Here is an 11,833-nt window from a genome sequence, read left to right on the forward strand (position 1 = left end):
GTGCGGGCTGAGGCTGAGTGGGATCTGGGAAAGAGCAGGAAGGAAAGAGCTCACCCTCCTTCCACTCTGCAACACACCACGCTGGCAGGGCCCTGCAGGAGCAAACGGCGGGGGGACCGGGATGGGGAACGTGCTCGTGGGAGCAGCAAGGAGGCAAAAATGTGCCAGGAGAGAAAACAAGGTGCAGCTTCGGTCTGCAGCAGCTGAGGGTGCTCCGGGACAAGCACACACACCTGCGGGGCTGAGCGGAGCAGCCCTGGTTTCACCTCTCCCAGCCAGCTGGAGCCGCGGCGGGGGAGGACGCGCCGGCACCGGGTGGCAAAACCTGCGAACCAAGGCAGAGCTTCCCCGGCGCTGGGAGCCGCCACACCACACGTTTCCCACGCAGCTCCATGTGGCACCGTGCCACGGGGCAGGGCAGCGCTGCCAGGGCTCTGCCTGCACCCGGGTGCTGCCTGCACTCAGCTCGGCCCAGCAGCTCCTCACAGAACCGAAGAATCCCAGACTGGTTTGGGTCAGAAGGGACCTTAAAGCCCATCCAGTCCCCCGCCCCTGCCCCGGGCAGGGCCACCTTCCACCAGCCCAGGTTGCCCAAAGCCCCGTCCAACCTGGCCTTGAACCCTTCCAGGGGCAGTGGAGGGAGGGCTGGACCTTTGGGGCTCCTGGGTCCCCCTGATTTGACAGTATTTGCTGAGGTGAAGGGGAAATGGGTTGGGGAGGAAAAAAAAGCAAGCAAGCAGGAAGCAGAAAGGCTCTCCACAAACTGTATCTCCACCAGCACTTAAGTGTTGTTAAAGGACACCCCAAACTGCTAAAAATTGTACTTCCTCCACAGCCAACATGCAAAGCTGGTCCCTTCTTTCCCACGGGGCCCAAGCCTGGACACACGCAAAGCTCAGCCTAGAAAGGGAAGGTTTTGTCAATCCTCTTGGGCTGCACTTGCAGTGCTGCTGTCAGACACGGCCGGGGAAACCCCAGGAGCTGAACCCCGCTCCCAGGGAAACCCCAGGAGCTGAAGCTGCCCCGGCCCAGGACCCTCAGCCCCCGCCACGGCCCAGGGCTGCGGGAGGAAGCGCCCGGGAGCAGCGGGGAGGGGAAGGGAGAGGCCAGCACAGGTCGTCATTTACCCACCCGAGGGACCTTCCCAACCGGAGGGGCAGGAACTGGCTGGGAGCGGGGAGGGGGGGGCTCACACACTTCTGGGAGTGCCCACATCCCTGGGGGTGCTTCCCAGCCGTCTGCATCCCCGGTGCCCCCAGGCCAACACCTCCCGCATCCTGGCATCCAGCACCCTTGGGAACAGCCCCCCTTCACCCCGACAACAGCCTCCCCTCACCCCAGGTGCTGCAGCACCCCCTCCCATCCTTGCGGAGGCATCCCCTGGCATCTGGGTGCCCCGCACCCCGGGGGCTGCGCCCCCAGTGCCCGTACCCCTGCAGCCGGTACCCCCGCACCCCTGGGCCAGCTGCTGCATCCCCGACAGCATCCCTGGAGCCGATCCCCTGGGTGCCTGCACCCCTGCGTGCTCCCACCCCCGGGGCCAGCCCCCGCTTCACCCCGACCGCTGCAGCCCCGGATCCTTGGAGCCGCTTTTCCCTCCATATCCTCCTTCATCCCCCCCCTCCCCCCGTCTTCTCGGGGTACCCGGGACGCTCCCGCAGCCGCGGATGACTCTGTCCCCGGCCCCCCCGCCCCCCCCTCTCGTGGGTACCCGGGATGGATGGTCACCCGGGGGACCAGCACCTCCCCCTGCTCCCCAACCCCAGGACCCCCCTCCCCGCTGCCGCAGCCCCGTTGCTCCCTCCCCTCCCTCCCGCCCCGCCCCGAGGCCGCGGCGAGGGGCGGGCGGGCGGGCGGTGCCTCGCCGGGGTTGGGGGGGGGCCCCGCAGGCTGCGGGCCCGGCGGCGGGCGGGCGGGGGGGGGGGTGGGTGGGTGGGGGGCGGTGCGGGCCCCTCCTGCCCGGGCTGCTGGGAGTTGTGGTCCGCGGGCGGTGAGCGGAGCGGCGCGGAACGGCGCGGAACGGCGCGGAGCGGCGGCCCCGCACGGCCCGGCCCGGGGAGCAGGTCGGTACCGCCGCGTCGCACCGCACCGAACCGCATCGTACGGCGCGGGGGGGGGGGGGGGGGGTGTGGGGGGGGATGGAGGATGGTGGGGGGGTGCGGTGGCTCGGTGTCGGCCGGGGGGACACGGCCGCAGCGGGTGACACCGCGGTGGCAGGTGCCACCGCCACGCTGGGTGACGTGACACCAGCGCGGCCGCCCCGGGTGATGCGGCCACAGCGGTGACACCGGGTGACAGCGGCGGGGTGGCACTGCCGGAGGACGGGGTGACGCTCCGGAGTAGCTCCTGCCTCACCCCAACGCTCCCCGCGCCGCTGCCGAAGGCGACGACGCTGGTGCCGAGCCAAGGACGGCCCCGCCACGCGTCCCCGTCACCGCCAGGCCCACGGCCTGGGGGATCCCCAGCGGACCCCACCTCCTCGGGGAGACGCCGGGGGCCCCCGCGGAGCCGCCAGGATGCAACTTTCTGCTGCATCGAAGCCTCGCTGCCTTCATTATGTAACGCCGCTGCTGCCTGGCACGGTGCTCGCCTCCACGTCCTGCACAACTTCAGTGCGATGTGGAATCGATTTCCACCCCTCTGGGCTGGCTCCGACGGGGTTTATCAGCTGAGGAGCCTTTTCTTGGCTCTCAGGCCAGGGGTGCTTTATGCCACTGCCCACCTCGGCCACGCCGGGGCTGGAGGAACAACGGCACAACCGGCCCAGCAGCGGGTCCCGGCCACGCCAGCGCCTGCCGGCAGCGGTGCCGGCGTTTGGGGCCCTGCTCCGCCGGCACGAGCCCTGCGGAAGGTGGGTTTGGGCAGTTTTGTGTCGGGGCTGCAGGGTCCCTGCCCCCAGCATCCCGCTGCAGCCGCGGGGCTCGGCGGCTCGAAGGCTCCAGGGCTGGGCAACGTGGGCGCGGGGGGTTTCATCTCCTTCCGCTGCGATGCTGCTTTCCCCCTGATTTTCCCCCGTTGAGGCGTTGAGAGCAGCCCCGGGGCAGCAGTAGGGCCATGTCTGTGCTGGGGTGTGAGAGACTCTGGCTCGGGCACCCCGAGGCTCTGGGACCCCCCAGCTCTGCCCCCTCCCCGTGCACTCTCTTTGCCAGTCGGCTGCTGCGCCGAGGCGGCTCCCTGCGAGCCTGGCTGTCAGGGCGAGAGCCACCCTGAATGCAGATCACGCCAGGGCTCTGCCCGCCTGCCCGGCCACGCTCCGGCGCCGTGGAGGAGCACGGGGAGGTTGTGCCAGGCTCGGGGAACCCTCCCTGGCACCGGGTCCGCAGCGAGGCCCCCGGGCTGGAGAAGTTGACGTGGCTGGAGGGATGCCAGCCAGTGGGGATGGAGGAAACTTATCTTAAAATTCCCAGGAAGCTGCGACGTGCCACGTGGATTGCAGATCCCGGGCTGGGGCATGCAGGCAACGTGCTATAAGGAGGTGGGATGGAGGGAGGTGTGGGTGTCCCCCCCGGGGGGGAAAGCTGCCTGAAGCCTGTCCCCAGCCCTGCCCAGCCTGTCCCAGCACATCCGTAGGGAACTGCACATTCATTAACGGGCCGCAGGACCTTGGCAGGGAGGGCTGGGAAGGGTTTGGATGGCTTCCCTGCCTGGTAAACCCATCCTGCTCCCCCTGTGCTCTTACTGAGGAGCTCCTATGGCATCTCCCCTCCCCTTACCTGCACCGGCCTTGTTTCGCTCCTCCCAGACAGTGTTTGCCCCACAGCCCCTGCCCTGAGGTGCAGTCTGGGCACAGATAGATTGGGTGAGAGCCTCTATCCTTCACCGCTTTCCGTGCTCCATGATGAGCTGTGACCCCCCCCGCCCAGCCCCGGCATCTGCAGGGTGTGGAGCCCTGACCCGCCAACACTCCTCTTCAGCTGCTGTAAATCCCAGAACTGTCTCAGTTGGAAAAGCCCTTGAAGCTCCTCCAGCCCAACCATGAACCTCACACTGACCGTTCCCAACTCCACCAGATCCCTCAGCGCTGGGTCAACCCGACTCTTCAACCCCTCCAGGGATGGGGACTCCCCCCCTGCCCTGGGCAGCCCATTCCAACGCCCAACAACCCCTTCTGCAAAGAAATCCTTCCTAAGAGCCAGTCTGACCCTGCCCTGGCGCAGCTTGAGGCCATTCCCTCTTGTCCTGGTGCTGGTTCCTTGGCTCAAGAGACTCATCCCCCCTCTCTGCACCCTCCTTTCAGGGAGTTGTAGCACACCTGGAATTACATGCTCTCCTCTGGTGCTGGCAGTGGGCTGTAGGCTCTCGGTGTCCTTCCCAACCTGGTTTGTGTCTCCCCTCCGTTTCTCACCCGCAGCCTTGCCCTCTGCCCCGCTGCTCAGGGGGGGCGTTTGGGGCGAGCAAACGTCACTTGTGGTTATGAGGAGTTGGGGCATCTTCTCTTCTCACCGAGCTGCTTTCCCAAGAGCTGTGGCAGTGAGGGAGGGCAGAGGCACCTGAAGGTCACTGGGGAGGGGACAGCCAGAGGCCACTGGTCGTGTATCGGATTTGTCCCCTGCCCGGGGAGGGAGGACAGGCTCCGCTTCTCAGGCAGGGCATTGCGGTGAGGCTGGGAGCTGCTCAGCTCCTGTGACCTGCAAGCCAGTAACCTCTGGCTGGTGAAATCAGTTGAGTTGGTGAACTCAAGCCAACCCCCTCCGCCACTGTGGCCACCGTGCCCTCGCCAGGCCAACCCAGCGCTGGGCTCCCGGGCAGGCTTGGGGCCCACAGCTCAGCCTCTGGAGGGAGAGACACTTCAGAGCATTTAGATTGAGGGGGTAAATGGATGCACTGCAAGAAAGGGCTCCTAAGTGTCTACTCACAGCTTTGCTCCGCTGCCACCTCAGCCAAATTTCAGCCCCAGCTGCACCCCGAGCCCCGCAGGGACCCCAAGGGCAAACTGCCTCCCTAACACCTCCGGGTTTCTCTCCCCAGAGCCTCCCTCCAGCGCTGCCTCGCAGGATGATCGGCCCAGGAGCGCCGGCGGGGACCCCCCGGGCCCGTCGCTGCTGACAGGCGGCGCTGGGACCCCCGGGCAGCCTCCCCGGGAGCTGCCGGCTGCCGCTGCCGATGCAGAGCTCCCGGGTGCGCCGGGGAGAGCCGCAGCTCCGCTTCCCCATGGCAGCCCCTTCCCCCCCACGCCCTGGCCCAGCTGCATGGTGTGGGTGCCTCTGAGGACCACGAGGACTGATCGCCGGGCCCCGCTGTGCACACCCACCCCCCACTGCTGCACCACCATGTCTTTGGAGTGGCTGCTGGACTGGAGCTGGTCCCTGGACGGACTCCGGGATTTCATCGCCACCGGCATCCAATCTTTCCGGGACTGCGACGCCACCGCCCTGGCCGCCGTCGCTTGCCTCCTGGTCCTCTTCGTGTGGTACTGCTACCACGTCGGGCGGGAGCAGCCCCGCGCCTACACCACTGTCAACGCCCTGATGCAGAGCGCCGAGGCCAACGGCGTGCAGAACGGGTACGTCTACTGCCACTCGCCCGAGTGTGTGCGCTGCACGCACCACGACGGCCTCAACCAGAAACTCTACCACAACCTCCAGGAGTACGCCAAGCGCTACTCCTGGTCCGGCATGGGCAGGATCCACAAGGGCATCCGCGAGCAGGGCCGCTACCTCAACAGCCGGCCCTCCATCCAGAAGCCAGAAGTCTTCTTCTTGCCGGACTTGCCGACCATGCCCTACTTCTCCCGGGACGCTCAAAAGCACGACGTGGAGTTGCTGGAGCGCAACTTCCAGACCATCCTGTGCGAGTTTGAGACCCTCTACAAAGCTTTCTCAAACTGCAGCCTCCCGCAAGGATGGAAAATGAACAGCACGCCCAGCGGGGAGTGGTTCACCTTCTACCTGGTGAACCAGGGCATGTGCGTGCCCAGGAACTGCAGGCGATGCCCACGGACGTACCGCTTGCTCGGGAGCCTTCGCACCTGCATTGGCAACAATGTCTTTGGGAACGCCTGCATCTCCGTGCTGAGCCCGGGCACCGTCATCGCCGAGCACTATGGACCCACCAACATCCGCATCCGCTGCCACCTAGGTAAGTGCCCAGCGGGGTGCTTCGTCCTGCCCGGGTGATACGGGGGGGGCCGCGGCCACACCTGGGGGTGCAGGAGCTCGGCAAAGGGCACCCCATGGTCTCCCAGTTCAGCCACTAATTGCGGCCCTGGGGCCAGCGCAGGTGCCTGAGGGAGGTTTTGGGGCTTTGGCGGCAGCAGCCTCCCCAGGAGAGGCCAGTGCTTGGTCCCCCCCCGGTACCCGACCTCCCTGGGGTCCCCAGCTCGGCGGCAGGAGCATTTCTCCTCCTCCTCCTCCTCCCACCAGTGCGAGAGACAGGGCTGATTTTGCGCAGGGGTCTCCGCACAACCCCCACGCTGCAGGCAGCACCCACCTCCCCACCCTTGGGTGCCGGGGGCAGCCCTGGGGTGCTGCTCCAGGGACCGAGCTGTCTCCCAGGGCCCCCCCTCCAGCAGCTCCCCCTCTCCCGGGATTTCGGGCGCCCTGTGCGTGACACAGGCAGATGAGAGCAAAGATGATGCTTTGGTGGAAATCAGGGGTGGGGGGTGCTGGGGTATCCCCCCTCTTGGCAGGGTGAGCGCTGGGCTGGCGGCACGGTGCTCCCCCACCCTGCAGGCACCCGGGACGGGGGGAGCCCACGCGGCACAGATGGTCGGGACTCACGGCACTGGAAGCGGCGCAGATCGTGCCGGGGGAGGCACCGCACGGGCCCTGCTGGCAAACACCAAATGCGCTTGTTCAGCCAACTCCTCGTGGGTAAACATGCTCAGGCGGTGACTGGCCATTTATTTCCAACGGGAATCGGTCTTCCGAGCTGATCCGGGGAGCTCTCCAGGCCTGGGGAGCCATGGGGAGAGCCCACCACCGGCTCCCCGCTCTCACTGGGGGGACACGCTGCCCTCGCAAGGGGCTGAGAGCGGTTCCTGGGAGGGGGCCAGTGAGGAGAGGTCTGGGCTGGCCCAAAAGCACCCAGCCCCAGCAGCGTGGAGCTGGGGCCGGCCCTGCAGCGGGGAGATAAGCCATGCAGGTCATTCCCTTGTCTTTCTGTGTTTTCCAGCCCCATCAGCTCCACGGGCGCTGGCCCTCCAGCACCGTGCCCGGCAGGTGCCTCGTGCTCTCACCCACCAGCCTGAGCGCAGGCCCCAGCTCTGCCCCTCCAAGGGACACGGGTGCAATGGAAGGGCTGGGTGCTGCTGGCCCCCCTCTCCCCCAGATGCCCCACTCCCCCTTTCCAGTGGGAGCGTCTCCAGTTGAGGCCATTGCGCAGGGAAACCTGGGTTTTGTAGGCTTTGAGACACCCATTAGAAAATCAGAGCGGCTTTTGGCACTGCCGGGTGGCCGGGAGCCCCTGCTGCGCTCGCTTGGTTTTAGCATCGCCGCGAGATTGGTTCCTGCTCGTTTGCTGCATCGCTGCTGTCCGTGAGCCGTGTGAGCCCTGACCCCTTTCTCCCCCACGGCTGCATCCTCGGGGCAGGTTGGCTCTGCACCAGCTCCAGCGGTCCCTGGCACTGCGGGGGGTGACATTCCGGATGCCGGGGCTGATGGGATTGACCCTTTATTTTAGGAAAAGACCCATTTTATTTCTAGGATTGTCCTTCCTCACTCAGCCTTCACAGAGCCTCTTCCCTGCGACCCCCCCCACTGAATTTCTGTCCTTGCAGCTGCCTGGCGGGTCACCATGTGGCAGCATTTTGGGTGGGGGACGGAGCGACGAGGCAGATGCCGAGCGATGTCAGGGCAAACGGGGAGCTTGTGGCAGAGCCAGGAGTGGGGCCCATTTCACAGATCCCAGTGCAGCGTGTCCTCCCGCCCCAGCCTTGCTGCGGGCAGGGGAACGGCAGCGGCTCTGCCGTGGGCTCTGCCTTTGGTCCTGAAGCTGGAAAATGCACCAGGGAACTGGCTTCCTGCGTGTGCCCCGTGTTCCAGGGTCAAAAGAGGGTCCCCATGGTGCATTGGGGTACAGCGAGTGACTTCAGGGGGGTGCACGGCAACAGCTGGGGATGAGGGGGCAGGATGGAGCCGGCAGGGGAGCAGGCAGGGGCTGAGCGGTGTCTGCCTGCGAATGCAGCACCAGCTTCGGGCACATTTTGAACCCCGGACCCTGCCATGTGCTGGGCCTGGTGCAGCGTCTGCTGGTCTCCGGAGGGAAGCAACCCCCGGGCAGCAGCGGGGAGCTCGCAGGGAGCTCACCGTTCGCATTTCAGGGCTGCTCCCTCGTTGCAGGGAGTGCGGTGGCACCACCTCACCCTCCCTGTCCTCTCTCTCTTTGTGCCCGAAGGTCTGAAGACACCCAGCAACTGTGAGCTGGTGGTGGGGGGCGAGCCGCAGTGCTGGGCTGAGGGCCGCTGCCTGCTCTTCGATGACTCCTTCCTGCACACGGCGTTCCACGAAGGTAAGTGCGAGGTGCAGCTTGCGGGTGACCGTGCCCCATCCCTCCTCCTGCCTGCAGGGCTGGGGGGTGACACGACAGCAGCCCCATTCCTGGCCTGGTGGGGCTCGTCCCTCACCCATGCTCCCCGCTGCTGCAGGTGGTGGAGCCCCGGAGCCCCCTCCTCAGCCTCCGCAAGGCTCGCTCCCATCCTGACTCGCTTGCCACGGTGCTGCCAGTGCAGCCCAGGGCCCGGCGATTCTCTCGCCGCCGCGGCAGCAGCTCAGGCTCTGGTGCTGACAGCCTCGGCCTCCTCCCGCCCTGGCTGGTGGCAGCGGCCCTGGTGCAAGGCAGCAGCTCAGCACTGACGTGCCGGAGGTGCCTTTGTCTCCCGCGCAGGGAGAAAAGCTTCACGCCGGCCTGTTTTGTTGCCTCTCTCCGTCACTGACGGAGGCTGTTCCGCTTCAGCTCTCCCGGATTAACCGCCATTAGTCACCGATGGCATAAAAGCCTCAAGCGGAGCTGCCTCACGCAGGGGAGCGCATGAAGGGAGTGGGAGAACAAAAGCTGTTGCTCCCGCATCAACCCTGCTGCGGAACGGGGAGGCGCAGCTCGGTGCGGCGCCGCGGGGCCGGGGAGGCTGGAATTGCGCAGCGGCAGCAGCTCCCTGCACGGCTCTGCCACGCAGCTGCACAGAGGGCGAGCGCAGCGCCGCGGCTGCTGCCCTGCGCTGGGAAACCTCGGGGCCAAGGGCACAAAGCAGCCCCGGAGCCCCAGCAGGGAGGGCGCTGCCCTGTGCCAGCTGCTGGAGGCACTGGGCTCCCAGTAAGCGGCAGTTTGGGCGTTTACTGGAGTTGTACGGGGCGCAGGCAGCAGCCCCCCGGGGTGGAGCCCATCACCCGTGCATCGGGGCAAGAGCCGGCCTCACCCTGTGCTTGCCCCCCACCCAGGTCCGCCGGAGGAGGGGCCCCGCGTGGTTTTCATGGTGGACCTGTGGCACCCCAACGTCGCCGCCGCCGAGCGCCAAGCCCTCGACTTCATCTTCGCGCCGGGACGATGACGGCGCCGCTGGGCGCGGTGGGTTCGAGGGCAGCCGGCGGGCGGGCGGCCGGGACGGCTCGGCAACGCCGTGGGGCCGGCACCGCGCTGGAGGCTTCCTCCCAGCACACAGCCTCGAGGTCCTCCCTCCCGGGGGCTCTTTGTAAATGGAAACTGCGACGTGTATCAACGCCCATCTCTCCCCTTCCATCGTTGGCTTCAGGGATTATTTTCCAACACGACAGCGCATCGCCTTCCCTCCGCGGTTAGCTGCAGCACCACTCTCGTCCATGTTATGTTGCTACTGTGTTTTGCGGTGTTCAGAAGTAGAGTAACAAAACCAAGGGTGTTTGTTTGAATGTAATAATGTAAAACTTGTTGTGGTCATCAACAGAACAACACACACACACACACACCAAAACGGCAAACCAGGCAAACTGCCCAAGGCTGCGCTCAGCCTGCCCCCGTCCCGGCTGCGGTCCCTGGATGGATGGACAGACAGACGCTGCAGTGGGCACAACGCACCCCCTGGGCTGGGGCAGGCAGGGCGGCGCAGGCAGGGCAGCGCAGGCAGGGCAACACTCTGCACACAGAGAGCTCTTGCGCCACAAGCCCAGGGGCTCCTGCTTCCCCCCTCGCATGCCCACAGCTCCCCAGCCTCGAGAAACCTTTTTGCCCCCCCAGGCAGGGAGAAGACCCCACTCCCCGACTGCCCTCGCAGCTGCAGGGGCCCCCAGCCCCAGCGAGGCACTAGCAAGCCCAAGTCCTGCTCTTTAATGTGACCGAGGACGTCATCAATTGCCCGAATCCCCTCCCTGCTTTACCCGCAACCTTCAGTTTTGACAGCGCAAGCTGGGAATCCCCCGCAGGGGCAGGGACACTCTGGGAAGGCAGAGCAGGGCTTTGGGGAAGAAAGGAGGTCAGCTGCCTTCTGCTGCTCCATCTTCTCCTTCCCTCGCGCCAGGGCAAGCACCCGAGGCAGCTCACGCGTACCTGACAGCAGAGGAAAGGTCTCCAAAGGCCGGGGGAGTTTAATTCTGCAGCCCTCCTGCCCACCCAGCAAGCAAGACGCTTCTCCCGAAGCCGCCCAGCATCCGGGGTTTGTTTGGGGGCTTTGGGGGTGCAGAGCTGCCGTGGGGTTTGGAACGTGCTAGGCGTGAAGCACAGCATGTCCTGGGTGCTCAGCGCTGCCCCTGCGCCACCGGCCACGCTCGGGGGCCTCAGCACGGCCCTGGGGAGCGCTCGGCCCTGCGCCCCGCCCGGGAGGGAACGCAGCCCCGCTCCCCTCCGACTTCTTTACAGATTTTTCAGTGATTAGATTGCAAGATCAGGCAGAGATTTCAAATACATCCGAGATATTTTTTACACCTGTCTTGTTACAGAATATCTGAAGTGCATGATTTCTACACGCATCGAGTACCTGGAAGCAGACCCCGAGGGAGCAGGCTGGCTTGGTAACTGTCTTACGGTTTGGTAACATTCATACAGTGGATAAGCAAAGATTATCAATAAACAGTTGTGCTGAAAACAGAACGGGCTCTGCCTCCTGCTGTATAGTCCAGGCTCAAGGAAACCACCGAGGGGTTGGGTCCTGCTGAGCCCAGCTTGGCCGGCTGCTGCTGGGGAGAAACGCTGGAAAAGTGGGAGCTGCAGGGTGGGAGGAGGGGATGGGCCCGGGCTGAGTCTGCAAGGGACGCGCTGGGCGAGGGAAGTGCTGTAAAACACCCGGTCCCAGCGCACTTCTGATCAGCTCCAGCCTCCCTGGCCTGGATTTCACCTGCAGCCCACGCTCCGAGGAGCACAGGGAGTATCTGCTTTGTATCTCCCTGCATCTACAGCCACCCTGTCTGTCCCCCAGCTCAGCCCCCCAGGCTCTGCAGCTGGGCCACCAGCCTGCCTGAGAGTCCTCAAACAAAGCAGTTTGGCAAACGCTTCCAGCTGCCTGCACTGAGCACGAAAGGCAGCAGGCAGCTGCTTTGGGAGCGGCTCTTGGGAGGAGGGTGCTGGGCTGCTGCTTCATTCCTGCCCAAAAACCGGTGCCCAGAGTTGCCCCGAGTGCAGGGCCAGCTTGGCAAGGCAAGAAATAGCCCCATGCAAAGCCCCTGGCCCCCTCGGCAGCACTGCCCCTCGCTCAGACAGGACCCAGCCAGGGCAGCAGCTGCTCCTCATCCTGTCGTACTTGAAGTGACCCGTTTTTAAATACTGACGCAACCATTGAGTCAAGGGCCTGGAGCTCTTTGCTGCACTACCCCAAGACAACTTTCCTCTTAACAATCAAAGGACAGAATGAGGTCTTGGTGGCCAGATGCAGTTCAAGAAGCAAACGGGAATGAAGCCGCCCCAGCTGTTCCACCACCGACAGACGGCACAG

At 65.5% G+C, this 11,833-nt stretch overlaps 1 protein-coding gene across 1 annotated transcript; it reads left to right on the forward strand.

Moving 5' to 3' along the window:
- The first annotated feature begins 1,943 nt into the window (after window positions 1-1,943).
- Window positions 1,944-10,995, forward strand: ASPHD2 (aspartate beta-hydroxylase domain containing 2). Its single transcript, XM_074887467.1, has 4 exons — window positions 1,944-2,063; window positions 4,969-6,078; window positions 8,335-8,448; window positions 9,375-10,995. Exons 2-4 carry the CDS (start codon window positions 5,190-5,192, stop codon window positions 9,482-9,484), a joined length of 1,113 nt encoding a protein of 370 aa, XP_074743568.1. The 5' UTR covers window positions 1,944-2,063; window positions 4,969-5,189; the 3' UTR covers window positions 9,485-10,995.
- Window positions 10,996-11,833: the final 838 nt, after the last annotated feature.

The sequence above is a fragment of the Strix uralensis genome, chromosome 17 (assembly GCF_047716275.1).
Source record: "Strix uralensis isolate ZFMK-TIS-50842 chromosome 17, bStrUra1, whole genome shotgun sequence".
NCBI lineage: Eukaryota > Metazoa > Chordata > Aves > Strigiformes > Strigidae > Strix > Strix uralensis.